This window comes from Phalacrocorax carbo, chromosome 2 (genome assembly GCF_963921805.1).
Source record: "Phalacrocorax carbo chromosome 2, bPhaCar2.1, whole genome shotgun sequence".
In the NCBI taxonomy this organism is placed as follows: Eukaryota; Metazoa; Chordata; class Aves; order Suliformes; family Phalacrocoracidae; genus Phalacrocorax; species Phalacrocorax carbo.
The window spans coordinates 72,599,273-72,620,333 of record NC_087514.1 but is presented as its reverse complement, the minus strand read 5'-3'; the positions used below and the strand labels follow the sequence as shown (position 1 = coordinate 72,620,333).

Below are 21,061 nucleotides of genomic sequence, written 5' to 3'. Positions count from 1 at the left end.
CCCACCCCTTCCACCCCAGTAATGCTTTTCACCACCTTTTGAGCCCCAGTGAAAGGCCAGCAACATGCCATGTTTCCTGTTTCTCTGCCTTGATCCTGCCAGTGTTTCCCCAGCTCTGGTATTCAGCAAAGCGTGCCCCGTCTAATGACCCGACAGATGATTGGCAACCTACAATGCGGGTACGTAACTTTAAGCTGGAGAAAACCCTCTGGGCTTTTTGAAAAAATTCTCTGGTTTTTCTTAGGATGTGGTTTTTTTATGAAGGTGGATCCAGTTTATTAGCAACCAAATGTTTCTTTTAATTGCCCCAGGCCTCCTAAATGACTGATTTGACTACAGATTGCTCAGACTCTGTGTTTTATTTTTCATCTCATTTATTGCAGGCATGAATACAGGAACAGGTAAACAGCTGAGCCGTAAAAGTTTCTCTCTAGGCATGTTTTCAACAAGATGCCGTCATACACTGTCTGATGATACACGCTGCTACTCAGATGAAACAAAATGGTGTGAGCAATCTTACTTTAACGCTGCTACCCACCAGTCAAAGCTGCAGCTGCCAAAGAAGCCTTCTCCTCCACTTACTCTCTCTCTTCCCTCCTTCTCCACATCATCTGTAGGTTCTTTTACGGCACTTAACTTTACAAAACACAGTTGTGAGGCTGATCTTACATGCAATTACAGATCAGCCTCAGTATATTTATTGCAAACTCCTTGAACATCAGGACATTAAAAAGAAAAAAAAAAAGAAAAGGAAAAAAGAAACAATATCTCATTGCATAATTACGAGTAGGTTTTTGTAGCCAATGTACCAGAAGTGTATTCAGGAAAAAAAAAAAAAAAGAAAAAAAAAGAAAACCAAAGGGTATTTGTAAACAATTCAAACAAAACATGATGCTGCCTCCAATGAAACATTTCACTGCATTGCCAGCTCTGTTTCAAATGGGTACATAGGCATCCTGTTGCAAGAGAGTTGTGAAGCCACGAACTGAAACTTCGGAGGAGTTAATTTTCAAACATTGCACTTTCAGGGTCTAAATATGTTTGAAACGTGAAAATTCTGCACACGCTGTGGGGTCTGATAGAGATGTGGCATGTCAAACAACATTTCTAAAGAAAACCCGGTTATTCCTTTTAAAACAAAATAGTGGAAACAGCTGAACCACACAAAAACAAAGCACAATGGTTGGCTTCCATACGAGACTGCAATATGAGAAAATATTTAACTCCTTGCATAGCTATTTAAATGGCCAATAAATTTTGCTGGAATCACCCAAACATGACAACATTGCATTCTGCCGCTTAGAGACTTCACGCCGGAAAGCTGGGATCTGCTGGCTGGGTCAGAGCATCACTCCGGGCACTGGTAAAAGCCAGGGCTTTGCCAGAGTGGCTGTAGCAGGAGGTTTCATCAACCAGTTACTCCCGGACTGGGCACATCTGTAACGATGCCTCTGTGCTTATGCCACTGTAAGTTACCCCAGCTCTCTGTTCTCCCCATAAGGGATAAAAGCTGTTCTGACAACAGGGTGTTTCTGGTAGTATATTTACACCTAACGCACAAGGCTTTAGCTGGCAGAGTTACGTTGATCACAAATCATACCTCAAAGCACCCCTGGATGATGTAGCCGTGTCGGCAAGGGTTTGCAATGTAGACCTAACCAGAGGGACAGAGAGCAGAATTCATCTCACTTAACTTTAAGCAATATAAAGGTAGACATTTAAGTCAGAGGCACCTCCAGAAGGCAGTTCCTTTGATCTCTCGTCAGGCGAGAGTTGGGCAATTAACATTAAGTGAGATGAACCCTTTCCCAGGAGAGCTGAAGAGACAAACTCCCTTGAGCCTCCCTTTCCTGTCACCAACTCTGGAGACCATGCTTCAGAAGGCTGCTGTTCAAATGTGTTATCTTTACACGTGTCAATGTACATGATAATGATAGCCTGTGCTGGGCTTCATGCTGCCACAACTACATATGCAAGCTCATTAAAGCTAGCTCAGATACTTCTGCACTATTATACAGACATACCCTCGGGCAGAGTATCCTTTAACACCTGTAAAGTTAGAGTCTAGGGGCAAATCTAGACTATTTGCCCCTCAGCTTACGTTCATGTTGACATTGTCTTGTTTACAGTAGTTTTGGGTAACAGGTGTCCTAACACTGTAATTCCCAACTAGAGGTGAGGCAGGAGTGTTTATTCAGAGGATGTGAAAACTGAGACACTTAGCGTGGCTGAAGAAGGTACGTAGTAAGAAAGAACAAGGTGATGACATTCCACAGTTAGAAGTTTAGTCTGATATCAGTAAAACAGTTTTAATAAAGCTCCATTAGACTGCAGAATAGGAAACGGTGGCAGCCAGTGGATAAGACACTAAAACAAGACAAGGCAACGCACTTGGGGTTGTTCTGCAGAAAACATCCCACAGGAACTAAGCAGCCACGCGAGCCTTTCCCTCTTCTCCTGGTGGGAACCATGGAGGGGGGAGTCTCTGCTCTTTCTCAGCTACTCCAGCTATATACGCCTCAGCTATAAAGACTTGGCCACTGAGAAGTAACCACGGTTCACATTTCTTGTTTTCCAGTTCTGACTATTTCAGCTGAAGAATTTTTATACAATGGGAGCAAAACACTGCATTTAAAATAATAAACTAATAGCTTGTTCACGAGCCAGGACATCCGGTGGGCTCGTCTGAGTCAGGCATTCAGTTTTGCTAAAGGCTTTAGCACATGTGACCAGACTGCCCCAATGTGGGTCACCGAATCTGTCTGCCCCCAAACCTGAAGGCCTATTGCGGGGTTCCCAAAGTCCTCTCCATGGCAATCAGTGCACTGAAGTTTGTGTTCAGATCTGTTTTTTTCTGGTTTTCCTTTGCAATGACATTGTGAAACTGCTGCCGGTTCACACACAACTGGGGGTTGCCTAACAGCAGGCAGAAGACCAGATTCAGCTCGAGCCAGTGCTGTGCCGTTTGCAACCTTACTTTGCTTTCCTCTCCCAAAACAGCACCTCTGGTTACAATTTTCCTTTATTTGTTCTTCACAACGCTCACTTTTACTTGGGTGCAGTCAAAATGTGCTGTCGCTTCTCCCTCCCCCAGTACCTTCTGGGAAGCAGTGAGAAAAGCATTACAGGACATAGAAGATGCAGCCTTTTGTGTCTGTTGCATTTTCCCCTCCCTTCCTCACAGGGGTTTAATGTTCCTAATCCATTTTTAATAACCTTGGATTGACGGGGTGGTACATTAAAACATAAGGAACAGAAGTGTCCTGGCACTGTAACTAGAAGGTGGACAGTGTACAAGTCATATCTGATTACCCAGCAGAGTCACCTGAGCACTCTGAGATCTGCAATCCAGGTGTGTTTCTATGGCTCCTTGTGCCCATTGCTCTTGTTGAGCTACTTAATTACATTTTGTATCGTGAGTTTCTAACACTTGTGCTAATTATTTTGCCTCATTTCTTGGCAACCAGAAAGGTTTGGGTTTGGTGGATTTAACTGGGGACCCTAGAATACTCGTTTCTTGTCCCAGTAAATATAAGATAGACAAGTCATTTTATACGTCCACGTTACAATCCACAGTCCTACAATGCTCTCAAGACTTCTCATTTCAGAAAAAGAGCACAAGCTAACTCCGAAGGAAACCCAGTCTCACAGCAATCACTTCCCAGCCTCCACACAAACAAACTGCTTAAGCTGAGATAAAGCCATCGTAATCAGTATCAAAGTAAGGGCAATCTTTTATCTTAATACAAACAAGAGAACATAGTGTACAGAGTAACAGAAAAATATACATCTTCAGCCATACAAAATGCACAAAAGCTTTCCTGTTGGAAGAGTAGCTGACAGTCAGTTGTTGGTAGCTTTCTAGATGACCCTGCGCTACTGAACAGGGGAAACGGAGAACTCCTTTCTTCTGTTTCTTTTTCCTAGGAAATAGTTGGTAGCGTTACCTGTATACCATAAACACCCTCCCTGGGGCTGCGGATCTGCTAGCGCTGGACCACCCACCCCACCTGATGCCTGAGATAGCTCCACTGAAGGTAGATGCTGCTTGCGTGCCGGGAGTGAACGGGACGTTCAGGCAGGCGTACCCTCCGCAGGTCTGGCAGTACACCCGTGCTGATTAGTAGAGTGAAAAAATGGGTATAGACACAGCTAGGCCATAAACTATCATTGTTATTATTCTTTAAAGTGATCAGTCAATTGATGTCAGTCAGGAAGGTGGTTTATCTACCCAGGAAGGAAAACATCCTCCCTGTGTGAGCTACATCCACACCGCTGAGGCTCTGCAACCTTCGATGCTGGGGCAGAAGACGTCTGAGTGTGGGCGAGCCCTAATGCTTAGGCAACCTGGAGAAGGTAAATCTTCTCACTTAGTTAAAAAAAGTCAGTACCAAGCTAGAAAGTCAGTAGCAAATTACTTTAAACAACTGATTTTTTTCATTAATGGAAATACGGTAAGATTTAGTTGAAAATTTAGGTCAAGATGACAAAGTATAGGGAGCGTTGGGTGCGTATACCTGTATGGTGGGGTGTCTTTCCCCCTTGCAGCCATTTATATCTCTGAGTAAAGGTTAAGGTTAGCAATTTAATAAGAGAGCCGTTTATTTTTCTGTGGAGACTAACAGTCCTGGGGTTAGGATGTAATAGTCATTCTTCTGCTTTAAAAATGGTTCTTTAACAAACAGCAGTAGCTCATTGCAATTTTCAGTTGTACAAAATGACATATTTTCTATGTTGCTATCAAAATATTCTGCATAACATTAATTTCTGTGCACTTATTAACATATGTACAGAACAGTGTTTCCCAATAGAAATCAGTATGCTCCTTGCTGATCCTTTTTGCCCTAGATTTACCAAAACCAAACCTGAAATTAATTGTGTTAATAGTATAAAATCTCAGGAGAGATAAAGGATTGAAGGTTTATTTCCCAGCAGCAAATGAATAAAGGAACTCCTTCAAGTTAAAGTCTAGCTGAGACTTAATTTTAACCAACCGTGGTGAATCCAGGCGAGCCAGGAATATCACACATTTTCCCGATGCATTATGTTGAGTACACAGAAGCAGAGGAATGTAAACAGACAGAAGGCACATGAAAGGCCCCAATCCATTCTCCATCTGACGGAAGTGCGAATTTCATAATTCTGTCATCAAGAGTCTTTTCATCATTTTCTCTCTCTCAAGTTCACGCCTCAGAGTCTCAGCGCTGTGTAATTAATGCACAAACAGTCAATTATGGGAACAACAATAAGTCTCAGATTTCAATTTAAAATAATTAACATTTCCAAAATACCAAAGAAGGGGAAAAAAGGTCAGACGCATTTCAGTGAAAAGGCTGGTAACTGGTGGCTGATTCAAAAACAAGTACCGCTTGATATTTTTGAAGAGCAAACAGGAGCAAGAAAAAGGACATAAAAAGACCCACATGGCAAAACAGATTATGACTTAATCTCGTCCCCATTAAAGGCTACCGATTTCAGAGAAGCTGGACTAGGACTCTAAAAGTGAAACAGCTACAGGAAATGCCATCACAAAAGACCGTTATTACAGCCTTCTGCTCCTCCGCATGGTTTGACATCAAGGGTGATCTGCATACTCTGAATTTACTACAGTCCTACTTCACGTGCACACGCCAGGGTGTGGCAAGCACAGCCTGAAGTCCTTGTTCTCATACATTGAATCACTCTGGAACCCACAGGCTCTGCTACACTGGGAGTGCCTTGGCTCCCATTTCTCAATAAATAGTGTAGGGAAAAAAACCCCACAATTTACTGCGTCATCGTGAGAGTTAAGTGTCTAATACTTGTAAAGCAGTTTGGAGATTTAAAATGCACTGCAGAAAACTTGCAGGACATTCATGGATAAGGAGGAGTGGAATCACCCACTTGTGCTCGAGACATCCTACAGAAGCTGAGTTCAGCACTACAGCTTCAGAATTACATTTTCACTGGAACAGTAAATTTTCAGATCAGCTAGCAATGTTGAACAAGTGTGCAGGTGCAATTAAACAAACATCTGCAAAAAAATAATTAACAAATAAAATTGGGAATTGACTGTGAAACCAAAAGTAAAAAAGGATTACTATGATGCCACAGAAATACTTTTTTCTTCAACATAAGCCTAGGACTTTTTGCGTTCCAGAAGTACTGAATATATGCATTCCTACATTTGCATTCAGTAAATTATCAGCTTGGGAAATTCAGCTTTGATTAAATTCTAGAATAAGAAACCAGCATGCAAAACCAGTAGGATGGAAGAATCAAAACTGAAAGGAGGCTGCCTGTGGAAAGATGGCTTGCTGTTTCTCTGAGAAACTACAAGAAAGACCACTGTAGCAAAACCAGTCCCTGTTTTTCATTTAGAAGAGCAGACATTTCTGAACCTCAGCTTTCACCCATGGACATTTAATTTCAAAAAAAACCAAATTGCAGCAGCGTTGATTAAAAGAAAACCTTTGTTGTTCAGACAAAATGACTTGCCTGAGGAAAATCTGCAGAACCCTTTCTCTCTAGGCCATTGGCCATAGACGTAGTAGGCTGCTGACTGCAGTGGTTAATTAAGGTAGTTTTTTTTCTCACAGCAGATATGAGTTATAAGTATTTCTTTACATAAACCACCTATTCTGAAGTAGGTGTCAAGCAGCAACTGGAAATCTTTTGGTATTAGAGGAAATGGCACTTTATGGTAATTATGATAGAAAAGGAGAAATGAAGCTGATTCCTTTACTACAGAGTGCATCATAGTATTTCTGTGAAAGAACTGCACAGTACCTGTCTGCCAGCGAAATCGGTTTATGCGACGTATATATTGTCTGGACTGTCGGAGTCGGTATAGTCTCTGCCAAAGATCTCAGTACAGGCGATGGAGTTAGCGGCGTTATCTTAGGAGAAGACTGCACCGCACAGCATTGTAATTTGCTGTCTGTAAATTCTGCCTACAAGAAAGCGTATACAGACACAGAAAGAAAGAAGACATAGATTAGCTTATACTGCTTTTGCTAACTTTCACCACCCAATTCATTGCCAAACACTTGGTAACAACAACTAACAACGAAACCAAATGGGAGGCTGTAGCTATAGTTGCTCAGTGCAACCTCTGTAGATGCTGAACAGCCACCTCTTCTGATGGCTCGTCCAGAGATGCGCCCAAGGGACAAGCCCAATGGCAACGTGCACTACGTGAGATGAAACCCCGTGTACAGGACTGGCAGCATTCGGATAAAAGACTAAATCAATTTGAAGAATGCTACTTATCGTTATTGCATTTTCCCTAAGAATAATGCAGAACACTGACCATGGGAGATTTCTGGACTGTTCTGCAAAATTCGCTGGCGGGTCCTCTGACTACTCTGTGTTTTGTGACAGCCAGGAGTCCAGGCCTGTAGGGCTCTGGGTTTCACAGTCTCCATCCCTTTCCCACGTTTGCTAACTGGAACATGCCTCAAGGGAAATATTCTGCAGTATCTAGTGGCGGGCAACATTAAAGCAATATTGGAAGTGCTGGTTTAAAACAAACAGCAAGCAACCATCTCCTGTCTTTCAGGTGAGGCATATTAGCGCTGCAGTATTACAGCAAAGACTGAGCCAGCCTATACAACTGGAGGGGGAGGATTCCTAAAAATAAAACAGCCCTGTCTTGCTTTTTGACATGGACTATTTCTCATGCCAAACCACGGTGGCTAGCGCCTGTGGTGCATGTATGACCCTGACCTGGGAAGAGCACGGAGCAACTTCAGTTTGTCAGTGCGTCAGGACCATTAGGATATGCTCCTAGTGGTATCAGCTGCATTTCTTTCTTGACAACTTTTTCTTCTGAACTTGGTTCAGACTTTGAAGCAGGGAGGAAGAAAAGCCACCATCATAAGAGAGCATACGATATTTATCCAGCTATTTGAATAGGAACTTTTTTTCCTTTGTCTAAATTATTTTTCAAATTCTGCAAGCCACACAGGAGTAATGCTAAATGCAAACTGATCAGTTTTATGAGTGGGACAATTATTTGAGCCCAGGAAAGACTGGTTGTAACAGGTTTGCTTGCTTATTGTCATTTTTTAAACATCTCTGTCACGTTTCAGCTAAAAGGATCTGATATGCTTCAAAACAACCTTTGAAGCAGAAGGAATTCCATTAAATCCACAAAATTAGTAAAATGGAAATTGTAAAACCAGCTAAAGAAACTCTCCCTCCAACCCTGGCTAGTTATGTGTGTAAACAGAGACTAATACAACCTCTTCAGACTTCTCTGTCATTCAGCTTTTAAAACTCAACCTTACAGGCTACAGGGATATCAAATTTGGCGCTCCTCATACGGGATCCCCGTCCTCTGAGGACTGCCAGATCTTACTTCACAGCACGAGGAGGAGGCACCACTCTGTGAAGCTGATGTAAATTCTCCCAGCCTTAGAGAAATCAGCAGAGCAATGACAAATTACACTTGCCGAAGATTTGCCCCGAGTCCTAAAGCATGTTTGCTCTGGATAATGGTTTTACGATATATATCCAAAGCATCTTTTTATATATATCTGCCTGCACAGTATGTTTAAGCCAAATATTTAACTGGTCTAAACAGATGTAATTTCATTAACTTAAGTCTATGTGACTCATACCAGCCTGAGAACGTGTCGTCAAGCCTGTCATTTCTCTATGGAAGTCTCTGAAATTCAGAGGGGCTCCTGGCATGAACCTAACTTTTAAATGTTCCAGGCAACCAGGTTCTCAATTTTTCCCTTTGATAAAATCAACACAATTGCATATACATCACCAAATCAGAGGCCCTACACAAAAGGTAAAGCCTTCCAAATGTCGCCATTCATAACTTTTATCCCCTTAATAACATTTCAATGGTTTTTTTCCAAACAAAAAACCAAATGTGAAGGGGAAGCAAGGAAAAGAAAAAGAAAAAACCAAACAAACAAACAAAAACCAAAGAGAAAGAGAAACCAATGTTTATCTGGGACTGTGTGACTGTGTGTGACCAGAGAGTGTTCAGAGTTAGGTCTTCCTGCAAGTCCTAGCACTGATCTAGGCCCTTCCTTTACAGCTCCCACTTGGCGGTGTGGCTATCCTCAAGCCCTTGCAGAGCCAGTGCGCCAGGATGAACTGAAACGCTGCTGGGGAGAAGCACGTCTCTTTGGGCTGGGACGGAGGACCATGAAACACAGGACCAAAGTGTAATTAACCTTCCTACTTGTTTTCCCATCTTTATGCAGTCCCCTACATAGCTGCTGTTTACCACAGATATTTGTATATTATTCGCTTTAAGGAATGTATGATGGATCGCACATTATTGGATTTTTATTGTAATGGTATTTTAAATATTCGTGATCTGGATTCTGCCCTCCACCCTACCCAGAGAAATGGGACTCTGTGGGGAGAGCAGGGAATTTCAGAAAGATTAGTTTGAACTTTACTTTGCTTCTTTCCTGACAGAGCGTAACAAAAATCTCAACATTTGAATTTGCCATGAAACAGCCATTTTCTGCAAGACGGAAATTTCTGTAGGAAAGTATATCAGGGTAGCTTCCATCTATATTTTAAAGTTCTATCACTCCGATGATGAAAACTATTTTATACAGCCCTCCTAAATTTTGCTGTGATCATAACTGTCATATGCAGAAAAAAAAATGTCCTTACAATCGTTACTAATTAGTGGAAAAGCTATTCTGGGCATATCCTTTTGATTATATAAAGTAGTGTTATGAAAGACACGAACACTGTAACCTTAGTTTAGCTTTTACCACAACTGTACCATCTGGACTTGGCTGACCCAGTGAAAAGTTGCTGTGACATATTCCCGTGTATTTTCAGATACCTTTAATTAGAGCTCAACAGTGGCACTCGCACAGCTTGGGGAGCCTAACTAATGCTAGCTTTAAAATACCTGTTTGGAGAAAAACAACATTTAGATCAAATCTTGTGATCACGCTTATCGTGAAAGAAAAGCCTCTTTCTTTAAATCACTAAGTGCCGACAGTTACTGCACATGGTCCAACAGTGATTGAAGTTATTTATCACTGATTATATGCCAGATATAGATTGCGGCTACCAGTAAAAGTTAAGGTTAAAGACTGAAATGCTTAATTTTGTGAACGTGATTTAAAAACTGTAAGTCAGTTACTGTGGGTTATAATTATAATCAGAGAGTGTTTCTTATAGATCAGAATCAATTCTCACACTGGAACGGACAGAAAGGGTTATAATCAGTCCCACAAGACATATTCAGTTATATCAAGTCCACCAAAAATCTTTCAAAATGCTATGACTTGCCTGAGTAGATAATTTTGCCATACTTATTACATAATGCCTTATTGCATAAGGACTCAGATTGGACTTATTTTTTAAATTGTCAAATAATTGTTTCCTGTTCATATGTATTTTACATTACCAAAACCCCTAAACGCTGACTTCTGTGAAAGTTTAACAAGAATTAAGTTCAGTACTTGATTCAAGTTAGTAAGTAAACATGGGACTTTATACAAGGATACCATTGTAGTCATCAACACACCAGCTATAATTCTTCCTTAAAATTCAGGTGTAAATCCAATGAAAATCAGGCCCCTTCTTGTGATGGCACAGCGGGCAGTTTCGGGCAGGAGGCCATGCAATTGCTAGACAGAGGACCAAGTCTTCCCACTCCCTTATTTCTCTTTGGAAAGATGTTACGGAGCTCTACAGTCCTGAACCAAACAACATTTGGAACTGACTGCATTAGTGGTGAGCCTTGACTTTTAACTCTTAGTCCTCTGTCTAGTAAGCAGCAATGTCTGAACGCAGGCAAGATAATTATTTGTATAATGGGAATATTTGACTGATTTGCACTCTAATTTCTACTTTGAATTTTTGTTTTTTTTGAGGACTGCTTAGCACGTAAGTTTCTGACACTGTTAAAAAATCAGTTGGAATTGTGTTAAATACACAGTTTTTTAGTTGCACGTTCTACTTACAGAAAACTGTGGTACTGTTGTAAAAGGATCGAAAAAAGGATTAGATGTATCAGCAGGGAATGTCTTTATCTTTAAAAAAGATAAAGAAAAAGATGTTACTTTCAGAGCATAAAAATGCAAAAAGAAAAAAAAAGCAGCAAAGCATTGCAACTACAGTGACATATCCAACAAACTAGAGCAGTTCAGCAGTGCTTGGACCAAACCAAAAAAAACCTCTCCAAAAATGCATACAGAAACCTGATGATGAATAGTCAAAGCATAAATATGAAAACTTGATAGATTATTTTTACCATGTAATTAAATCTGTTGTGCAAATATGGAGCTGATTGCATACAAGGTACCTCCCAATTCTGTCAACAGCCACTGGATCATCACCTGCTTCCTTCAGCCAGAAATACATTTTAAAATATGTAATACAAAGTGCAGGAGCAAATTCTGCAGTGCAGGAACTTTGGCTAAAGAAATTGTGTTTTACATATTTAGACTTCAAAGTTTTCAGTTACACAGTTGCTGCCAAAGACAGTCAGTCACGTAAGGCAGGATCAAAAGAAAACCATTTGCAAAAAAACCACCAGGAACAACTGTTTGTTTCAGGCAGCTACAAGGTCCTGTGTCGAGAGGAGGGCTGTGGATAAAGGATGACCTTAGGAGGGTTTATTGAAAGGTGCCTGGAGATGGAGAGGTGAGAGACCAACGTGTTCATGTGCCGAGAAGCCTGGGAGCTCCCAGGGCTCGGTCCGTGAGCGTATGGTCACGGGTGTGACCAGGCCCTGCTGGAAGCCACTTCTTAAAATAATTTCAAACATCAACTGAAATTAAAGAAATATTAAAAGCAGCAACAATCTCTGTCCCACTTCATTGCGAATGCTGTTTCCCATGATCTTCCTCTCTAGAACGCAGACTTATTCATTCTTTCAAAGAGGGGACGAAATATCATATAAAGGTATCAATTTTGAACTGCATGCCATGCTTTCCATTTGGAAAAAAAGCATGTAAAGGTGTGTTTTTCACTTTATTACAGAAACTACTGTGCATTTGTTTGTTATGCGTGCCTTCAAGCATAATTCACTAACTGCAGATAACTGTTGTTTAATAATGAGTAAAGCTACCCCGAGGGCCCTGAGCCCTTGTAGGCCAAAGCAAAACCTGAAATTATGACATCAAATGTAATTAAGTAAATGTATAGTGTTTATTTGGTAAATAGAATAACAGAAACATATTGGCTTGTAAGGATGCCAAGGGAAATTAACAGCCATCTGTGGGGCCACTTTCGCAAACATGTGGAATTAATCTTGGCATTAATTGTCAGGCTTCTTACACACGAGGAGTATGGATGGCAACGATACAGTTAAGCGTGTAAATACCTTTTTGACAGAATAGAGCTGTTTATAAGTCAATTACACTGGTGCAAATAAATAAACAACTCTGCAAGGGAGAAATTATTTTAAATCACAATTTTCTATGCAAACATATTAAAGAAAACTTCACAATCTTTTTATATTCCTATATTTATGTCTGTTAGCAAACTGTATGTGTACTACATTGCTGATTAAACCTATTCATTAGGTTGAAGCATTACCTCCTTTCAAGTTTGTTATGTTACGTCATACCCAGAGCCAAGTCCGTCAACACAAACATGGACAGCTGTAGAATGTCTCACTCTTCTGAGAGACAGCAAACAGCCATGAGCCCAAGCTGTCATTCTCAGGTTATGAAGGGTGTACCATATGCTGTTACGTAACGTACGTACAAAATACAAGTGCACTCCATTACAAACGCAATCTTTGAGCCAAAGGCAAACAGGGATGGGATGTTGGTTGCTCATATGCAGTATGAGTTTGGTATGCTACAGCCAGAATCTCTCTAATTTTGCAGGTTGGTCTCACTGGGGAAACGAAGCACAGTTACTGAATATAGAAAATAAAAATGACCCAGAACAATATTCAAGAGCCCACTGGGATGTGGGACCGGAGGCGCATAAGAGGAGCCAGCCCTGATTGCACGCTTGCAGCACACAGCCATGCAGAATACTCTCTTGCAAAATCAGTACTGCAATCTGTGGATTGTGCCCGAGGCCAGCCTACATATCAAACACAGCAAAAAAATGGTTAACCTGATTTAGTTATCAGTGTGAATTCCTCTCTCGGGGAGCCTAGCTAACTCTAGCTCATGGCAGAAGCAGCCCCTAAACTTTTCCTGGGTGCTATCTTCTCCCTGCTGCAGCAGCATCTGTTGAAAGATGCCACCTGGGGACTGAGAAAGGAAGAAGAGCAGAGCCATCTCCACCACCTACTGCAAACCTGCAGTTCCTCCAGCTTCTGGAAACCTTCAGCAGCTTCTGGGCTTCACCTGGGATTGCAAACATGAGGGGAAAAGGGAGAGGGAAGAGGAGGTGTGCAGGTCTGTGTGCAGGACAGTCTTGTGAAGCCGGATTGTAGCTGCTCAGACTAGCAAAACACAGTGGCTGCCTGCGCGTGGATTGCCTATAGACCAGCTGCTGAGGCACTCTGTCTACTTTGGTATAAGACAAAACAAGAGAAATAACAGCTTTGAGCTTTACAACTGAGCACAAAAATTCCTGTGGTGGCAGGTTGAGCCGCAACCATGCGCCCATTGCAGAGCTGCTCAGATGAACATGTTCTGGCACAGTCGGGCTCTTCCACAGGAGCAAAAGGGAACTAACCGGTGGCACAGGGGCTACAGAAACACCATGAGCAACGAGAGGTCAGAGCTGTGCTCTCAATAACAGCATAGGCAGACTTCTAAGTATAAAACTTGATTTCAAGCACACCTGCTCTCTCTGCAAGAGTGAAACAGTCTTGAAGCCAAAGTCACAACTGTAAAACAACCTTTAAGGCAGGTCCCACAGGTAACCGTCACGTCACAGGGGCATGGCATGAAAAGGGAGCGAAGGCGCTCTGCGTTCCAGTGGCATCTTGCACGCTGTGGGCTTGTTTCACAACCTCAGATGCCCCTTGCTGGAAAGGTCAGGGTGCATTACCACAGCAGAACTACTTTGAACAAGTATCTCCTTGTCTAGAATATTTAGCTTGGCAAGTTTAGAATTTACTAAGCTTACAAGAACAGTTGACTCTTCTTTTTTTCTTTTTCTTAAAAGAATAATACAAAAAGGATCAGCACCGTCTCAGGGAAAGTGCAGTAGCTGAGTAATCTTTAAGGAGAAAAATCTGAAAACCAGTCAATGTAACAGTCACACTGATTTTATGGGAAAATGAGTGAAATTTTATTTCTCAAAGATTCTTATTGCATTATTAACTGTCCATGGGGGTGACATATTTTGAAGGTATCTTTGCCACAACCAGAAAGAATTAGCAGGACTGATTTTCCTTGATATTTATACTGCAAGGTAGAATGAAGGAGGGTGAAGGAAGAAAAGGGACGATAGGACGAGAACCTTCCCCTTTTCTTTGCATTTGTGCAGAGAATTATTCTGGACAGAATTTGAAATCTCAGTAAAAAACAATTGTACTTTCCTGAAACAGCGTTTTGATGGGTTAGGAAAAAAACCTGTAATGCTCTAATAAAAGCAAACGGAAGTGGAGGGAGACAAAGAAGGAGTATTCCCACCTGAAATGAAAACAGCAGGAGGCTTGTGGAAAATTAGTCAGCAGTTGGAATGTGTTAATTGATATAAAATTAGCTATTTTTCTTATTTCTATCAGAGGAAATACTACAAATGTCCTTGCTGTGACAAAAAAAATACCACTTTTGGGAGAAATGGGCTTAATTTGGATATGTTCTCTTACATTTAAGGTAGTCAGTATATTCACTGCCCTGCCACAACCTTCTTTCCTTCTGCAAAGGTCTTGTAACATTTTCTGCTGTTGACACTTCGCTTCACTCCCATCCCCTGCACCTTGACTGGAGGCCTTTATGATATGCTGGAGAAAATGTGAGGTCTCCATGGGTTTACACTGTCACTTTGTATACTGGCCAGATGGAAGACAAACTTTAGACCAAACACTTCACTAGGTTCCTGTGCATCGCAGCAGAAGCAGAGCTGCTAACACCTGAAGCAGTATCATAAACACAGCTCTCAGTATACACATGTAGCTAGAGGTGCTTTATTTCAAAATACATGATCTAAGTTGAATACCATCGCATCCATACAGCACAAAGACATGTTTCTACTCATCAAATTGAAAAAGATCAGCAGCCAAAACCACTGGAGTACACTGTGTTAGCATTTCCCAGTCCTCATGTGTGATGTGAAATTAAAAACACCATTAGACCTAGTTTCCAAAACCAGCGATATGATTCTGGACTCTGCAATAAAGCTTCTTGGCTGCTGTCGTACCATTTTAGTGGTTGAAATGAATAATGAGGTGGAAAATGTAAAAACAAAGAGTTTCTGGCATTTTTCACCATGCAATACCCAAAGGCCAAACAAATTCTTTTGAGTGGGAGTAGTTCCTGGCCCTAATGATCGATCACTCAGGTAGTGTCAAGCCCAGTTCACTCCCTTCACGTGTGGCAACAAAACTGGCATGATAGGTAGACAGGGGCAATCACTGCCTGGATGCACAGGGCAAAAATCAGACCAAACCAGTGCAGTCCAATAGCCTCGTAACAGGACGGAGTACAATTGGCTAATCAGTCTTGGAAAAGGCTGTGTGAACGAAATGCCTTGATGAACCACACTTGGTGCGAATCCTACGTGCATTGCATCACAGGCCAGCTTCTTTTCATGGGATGCAGGATTTTTTCCACTTGTTGAAATGATATCTAGGCGCCAGTGTCAGCAAACAGATTTCATTCACACACTTTAAAGAGGGGTAATTTTGCAGAAATATACCACTGAAAACATCCTAAGGCACCAAATGTGAAGTTTCTGAAGTGGACGGGTTTCCGTGCAAGCTGCCAAGCGAGAGAAACACTACATGTTCAGAACCTCCCTGCCTACTGTCACTCCCTCTGGGGAGGTAACACTGTGAAATCTCCCTCCCAGCTCCATCTGGTTTTCGGGTCTCCCTTGCTCATCTTGCAAATAACTGGCGGAGATTGGAGTTCAAGGAAATGCTTCAAACAACAATCACTGACACCTAAGAACCAATGTAAGTGAATCCAACTGTTTGATTCATCTGACTTATCTGTGTGCTGCGAGTTTCCACAGGACTGCAGTACAGTCTCCCTCCCCACAGGTACCACTTAATTCTTTTTGGTAAACTGAGAAAGCTCCACCTTGAAAGTCACGTTCAATCCACGGTATCCTTGCTGAGACAAGCTCTCTTGTGGTCCCCTCAAATGGTGAACTTGCCATTCCTCTGCTCACTTCCATACGGCAGCCCTTCTCTGGACCCTGCTGCAGGCTGAGTCCATCTGTCCTGGAACAGGCCCCAGAAGCGTACACCATCTTCTTGATGTCTCACTCGGTGCTTGTACAACAGGGCTAATACTTCCCATCAGATACTTTCCTCCCTCTTAGAGTCACTTTATGCAACTCTTCCTAACATAGCGGCATTGTCAGGAGGTGGCTGTGTGGCTCCTTGGCTGTGCTTCAGTAACTTTTGGCTCCCAAATGGATGCTCAAGGATGTTCATGGGAGTAATGTGGAAGGTTCAGCCTCTGCTGAAGCTTGGCTTTGCTGCAGCTACAGCATTTCACAGATACTTAATGCATAGTAGTTTGTGACTACAGTATAAGCTATACACTATTTACAACCAATCTACCTAAAACAGGGTAGCTAAGATGCCCCGGATAAAAACTTCAATCTTCATGACAACTTTTGGACTAATTTGCAAGGGCAGCCCTGCAAATCACGTTGGTGCTAGTATCCCTCTTATGCTGCCTTTATAGATGGAGTACTCTGTTGATCTTCACTCTAACGATTGTAGTTATGGGTTGCTAGTAAAGTGGTTTCAGATGTATTGTGAAGGGACAGGGGACGACCGTAGTAATGTTATTAAGTCAGCCCAGCATCTCTACAGCACGTCGGAAGGAAATGCATGTCCTGGATCAGTTTTCCAATGTAGCTTTGCCTTGAGACCATTTTTGAGAAGACATTCTTCAAAAGAATACAGAATAACGACAACTCAGATGTGACAAAAGCAAGACAGTGTCCATGCTCTCACAGTCTTTGGGATTTTCAGTACTCTCTGGCTGATGCTGTGAAGGTGAGCAAACTTAAGCAGAACATAACTCAGCATGGGCTGTCAGCCCAGTCACCATCCCCTGAGGAAAATGTGGCAAGGCAAAATGATGTCACAGTCTTAATGCATTGGCTAAAATGCAGACTGAAGATTGCAGCATTTGCTTGGTCTTTGTTTAAAACCAGAAACGAAGCAAACAAAAAGCAGTAGGTATACTCGCTGGATACGGTTGCTCTCCAACACTTCTGCAGAATAAGTTAGTTGCATTGCTAGGACAGCTAATGCAAAGTTACCTTTTTTGCCCCTTGGTCTTTACCACTGAAATCAACGATGATCCAGTGCCAGGTGCCTAGATCACATGCACAGCCAACAAAATTACGTGGCATCTTCTGCAGATGGAGGCTGTTGTTGTAGAAGAAAGTCACTAGAGATGGATAACATGAAGAGGAGGAAATGAGTACTGTGATTCCTGCCAGCTGAGAGTGCCCCAGGAAAGCCATATATTTCCCAATTTGACTGCCAGCAAGCAGACTATACATGCATTTTGTACCAGATGGAAACTCACCACTAGCCACACCTGATTATTTCTAAGTATAGACAGTTACAGCTCGCCATCCAATAACTATTGGTTCACCATGCCTCATTAACAGGGACACTTCAAACCCGGAGACATTTCAACAAAGGCTGACTAATAACGACATAACATACCTGTACTTTTTCAAAAGCATCAGGATCACATTTGTCCATTGAAAAGTTAGGATAGATTGACGCAAACAGTGCACTGCTTGATCCTTGTCCAACACAAACAGTTTGACTTTCTACTGTAAACAATCTCTACTTCTGTAAGAGCAAAAGCTGGCTGAAAGCCCTTAAGTGTCCAGAAACTCAACCAGCCATGGTCTCCTTGAATGTCAGGACAGTAAGAAACACTTTGCATTAGTTTTCTGTCCTATTTTTCTGGGCTAGTGAGCTCTGCCAAAATCCCCAGGAGTTTATACAGTTCATTATTCTAAAGAAAAAGAATAGCACAGGTAGATCAAAGTCAGTGCATCTGCAGAAAAAGTATTAAAATGATGAACTGGTGCACTACTTTCATATATCTATCCAGAAGGACACTTGAGTGTACTTTCAACTTCAGCGCGTGAGTCGTCCAAGTGACTACTGCAGCCTTAATCTGTGCATGTGCCTACAAGTTTTGGTGACCTCTCATGGATTAGGATCTACTATACACGTAGGAGTGCCGACCGCTGCGCTGTGCTGCAGTTTGCCAGTCTCACTACTCTCAAAGTCTGGTCTGAATTAAACTTCTGTATGACAATAATCCATTTGCTTCACAATATGCCACCCTTTCCAACATGCATCATGGAAACAGATTACTGCTTCTTTAAATGTAATGGATGTAAAACTGTTTGATCCTATCAATAAGACCAACTCAAGTAGAAGCTAGAAGTCTATAAGGAACAACGTTTTGCTTGGTTTAAGATTTGTGTATGAAAAACTTCAATCCCATACCCAGTAAATCTTTTGTGATAAATGTTACGTATAAAAACCTATTTATTCATAACCTCACACCCTTGACTACGGAATCATTCATATCACCAGCCACCAAGCACTGAAGAAACACAAAAGTTCTGTCTCAACTGCGTGTAAAATCTTGTTGTGTTCAAACACAACAGTTCATTAGGTATATACATTTACAGATTCAAACACTTGCATTGTAATACTTTGCCAGTTCAGTGCCATGAAACACATCAGATGTCTCTGTGCCTGTTGAGTCCCTCATTAAAGCAATCCAGCATCAAAGTAAATGCATTGTTCCTTTTCTTGGCTTATTTCCATTTTTTCCAAGAAGAAATTGGGATGCTATCTTAAGAGCCAGTCTCCCAGTCTGAGACACTGTGCTGAGGCGTGTTCCATAGTTAAAGAGATTAGTCCCAGCCAAGGGATAATCCCAATTGATTAGGGCTATTAGCACATTGCTCACTCTCTCCCATCCTTAATTACAACAGAAATTTCTCTTTTGGACTGAGAGGAAAAGTACAGAACTCTTCTGCTCGGCCCAGAAATGACAGCAGTTTGAATGCCAGAAGGCTGCTCTATCATTTGAGCACAGCTCTACTTCCCCATAATTTGTTTATTGGGCAAGGGATCCAGAGGATCCATTATTAAAGGCATCTCTGTGAAAGGGACTGAAGGAGATTATAACGTTGCAGTGAACAGGAAAAGAAAAGGGAAATGGGAGAGAGGCCAAACAACAACAGTCCTCTCCCTGGAGGTCTTGTGGCTCTTCTTCGGGGGAAGAAATACGCTGTGAATAAAATGTCACAGGCAGACCAGATGTCCTGGTCCCCAGTCAGTGACTTCCTGCCCATCCCAGCAGGAGCTCACAGGGGAGCCAAACTGGGAGCTGGGGATTTCCTGCGAGGCAAGTTTCCAGCACCACTGCCTCCAAGGCCCCTTCCCAGCACCATGTGGTGATGGAGGACGCCAAAACCCACTGTTGTCTGGCAACCTCTGCTGATGTTATGGTCCCTGGGAAGATTATAGTTAACTCATTCAATCCAAAAAACCCTTGAAGCCTTTCTAAATCCTAAGAGGAGCAGAAGCTGGTCGTGTCAACCTCGTAACTGAGAAATAATGAGGGGGCTTACAGTGATGGCTTTAACTTTCTCCCCAAGATGCCTGGGATAGCTGATGGCTAAGACCTGGGATACTCTGTTTTCTTGGGGGTGGTGTTTTGATTTAGTGTTGTGTGGGGTTTCTTTTGTAATCCTGTGCCTGCTGCTTTTAAAGCATGTTCTCCATGAGCTTGGGAACTAACAGGTCTTGATGCAGTAATATGCCCACTTCAGCTACATTGTAGAAGTGAAGAAAAGCCTTTACCCCCACACTGCCTCAGTGCCCCTATTCTTGATGAGGGAGAAAGCACAGTTTCTTCAACCCTTTTTTCCAAACCACTAGCAGCAAGGCAGGAGAGATCTGAAGGACAAAATCACTTTAGAGGCACAAGCAACCATGGGCTCTGCTGACCACGGACATTTTGAAGAGAGTAAGCTTTGCCTGTGTTCTGGGCAGCTCAGCCACTGCTGCAAACACACAGGCTCTATCTGGACGGGAGCGCTTGAGCTTCATGGTTATTGATTTTGACAGTTTGCTTGACTTGGATGCAGCATGAGACGAGTGCCAAACTGTGCACAAATTCAGGTGGTCAGAAGCCCACTGCACTTGGCATATGATTTCCCATCTCCAGCACTGCCAACAGGGCTCTCAGCAAAGCGTGTGCACATAGCATGGTGTGCGTGCCAGATGGCATGGGCAGCTCCTTCATCAAAATACATCTTGGTAATATCTGGCACTTTGCCCCAAGTGGCCAGGTGATGTTCCACAGCATCAGAGCACTTGCAAGACTCCAGCCAAATTTTTGGCAGAGGAACAATAAATAATATTGCTAAATGAGTTTTGTAGAGGTTCACTTTCCTGAACTCACTGGCTGTTCCTCTAAGAGGTGGGGTTTGGTCTTGGGCTGCTGAACATGAGATGAATGTCATGCCATAAAGCAAGCCATAAATCCACAGTTCTTCCACAGTGGTGGTTTTGTGGCCAAGTTCCAAGGAATAACTAAGGAGTATGCAAGAACTCTTTTCTAGTCAGCAGGCTTAAACTGGATGTACAGGACATCTACTTCTGTAGAAATTTTCTTCCTCAGCCCAAAACAGTTGATTATTTTGTTTTTCAGAGGGGGATAGAAGGGGTAATGAACAGAAGAGGATTCTTTCTACAGAGTTCTGTGGTTTTTAATCCAGTTACCGTGAGAGTTGATTAGTTGGAATTAAGCAACTCCTGTTTTCTTCCTTACACAATTAAATTACAATTTTCCTCTATTATCTACAATATTTGGGACAAGGCTCAGAAACTGTGGAATTAACACAGACATGCTGAGATTTCTGCAAACTTCAATTTATCAGTGCAACTTACTGGTTGTTTCTACTATTGCCACTCTTCTGAGTTATA

General features: G+C 42.1%; 1 protein-coding gene across 5 annotated transcripts in view; it reads right to left on the bottom strand.

Moving 5' to 3' along the window:
* Positions 1 to 366: 366 nt before the first annotated feature.
* Positions 367 to 21,061, bottom strand: part of EPB41L4B (erythrocyte membrane protein band 4.1 like 4B) — a 191,017-nt gene continuing 170,322 nt past the window's right edge. For 2 of the 5 annotated variants that reach the window (XM_064443265.1, XM_064443264.1), the window contains 3 exons: positions 10,941 to 11,009; positions 6,769 to 6,932; positions 368 to 5,204 (listed from right to left, as the gene is read on the bottom strand). In XM_064443265.1, the coding sequence (XP_064299335.1) occupies positions 5,135 to 5,204; positions 6,769 to 6,932; positions 10,941 to 11,009 (303 nt within the window). In that variant the 3' untranslated portion in view covers positions 368 to 5,134. Of the gene's footprint in view, positions 5,205 to 6,768; positions 6,933 to 10,940; positions 11,010 to 21,061 lie in introns of all 5 variants that reach the window. The other 3 variants (XM_064443266.1, XM_064443262.1, XM_064443263.1) reach the window with 3 other exon arrangements.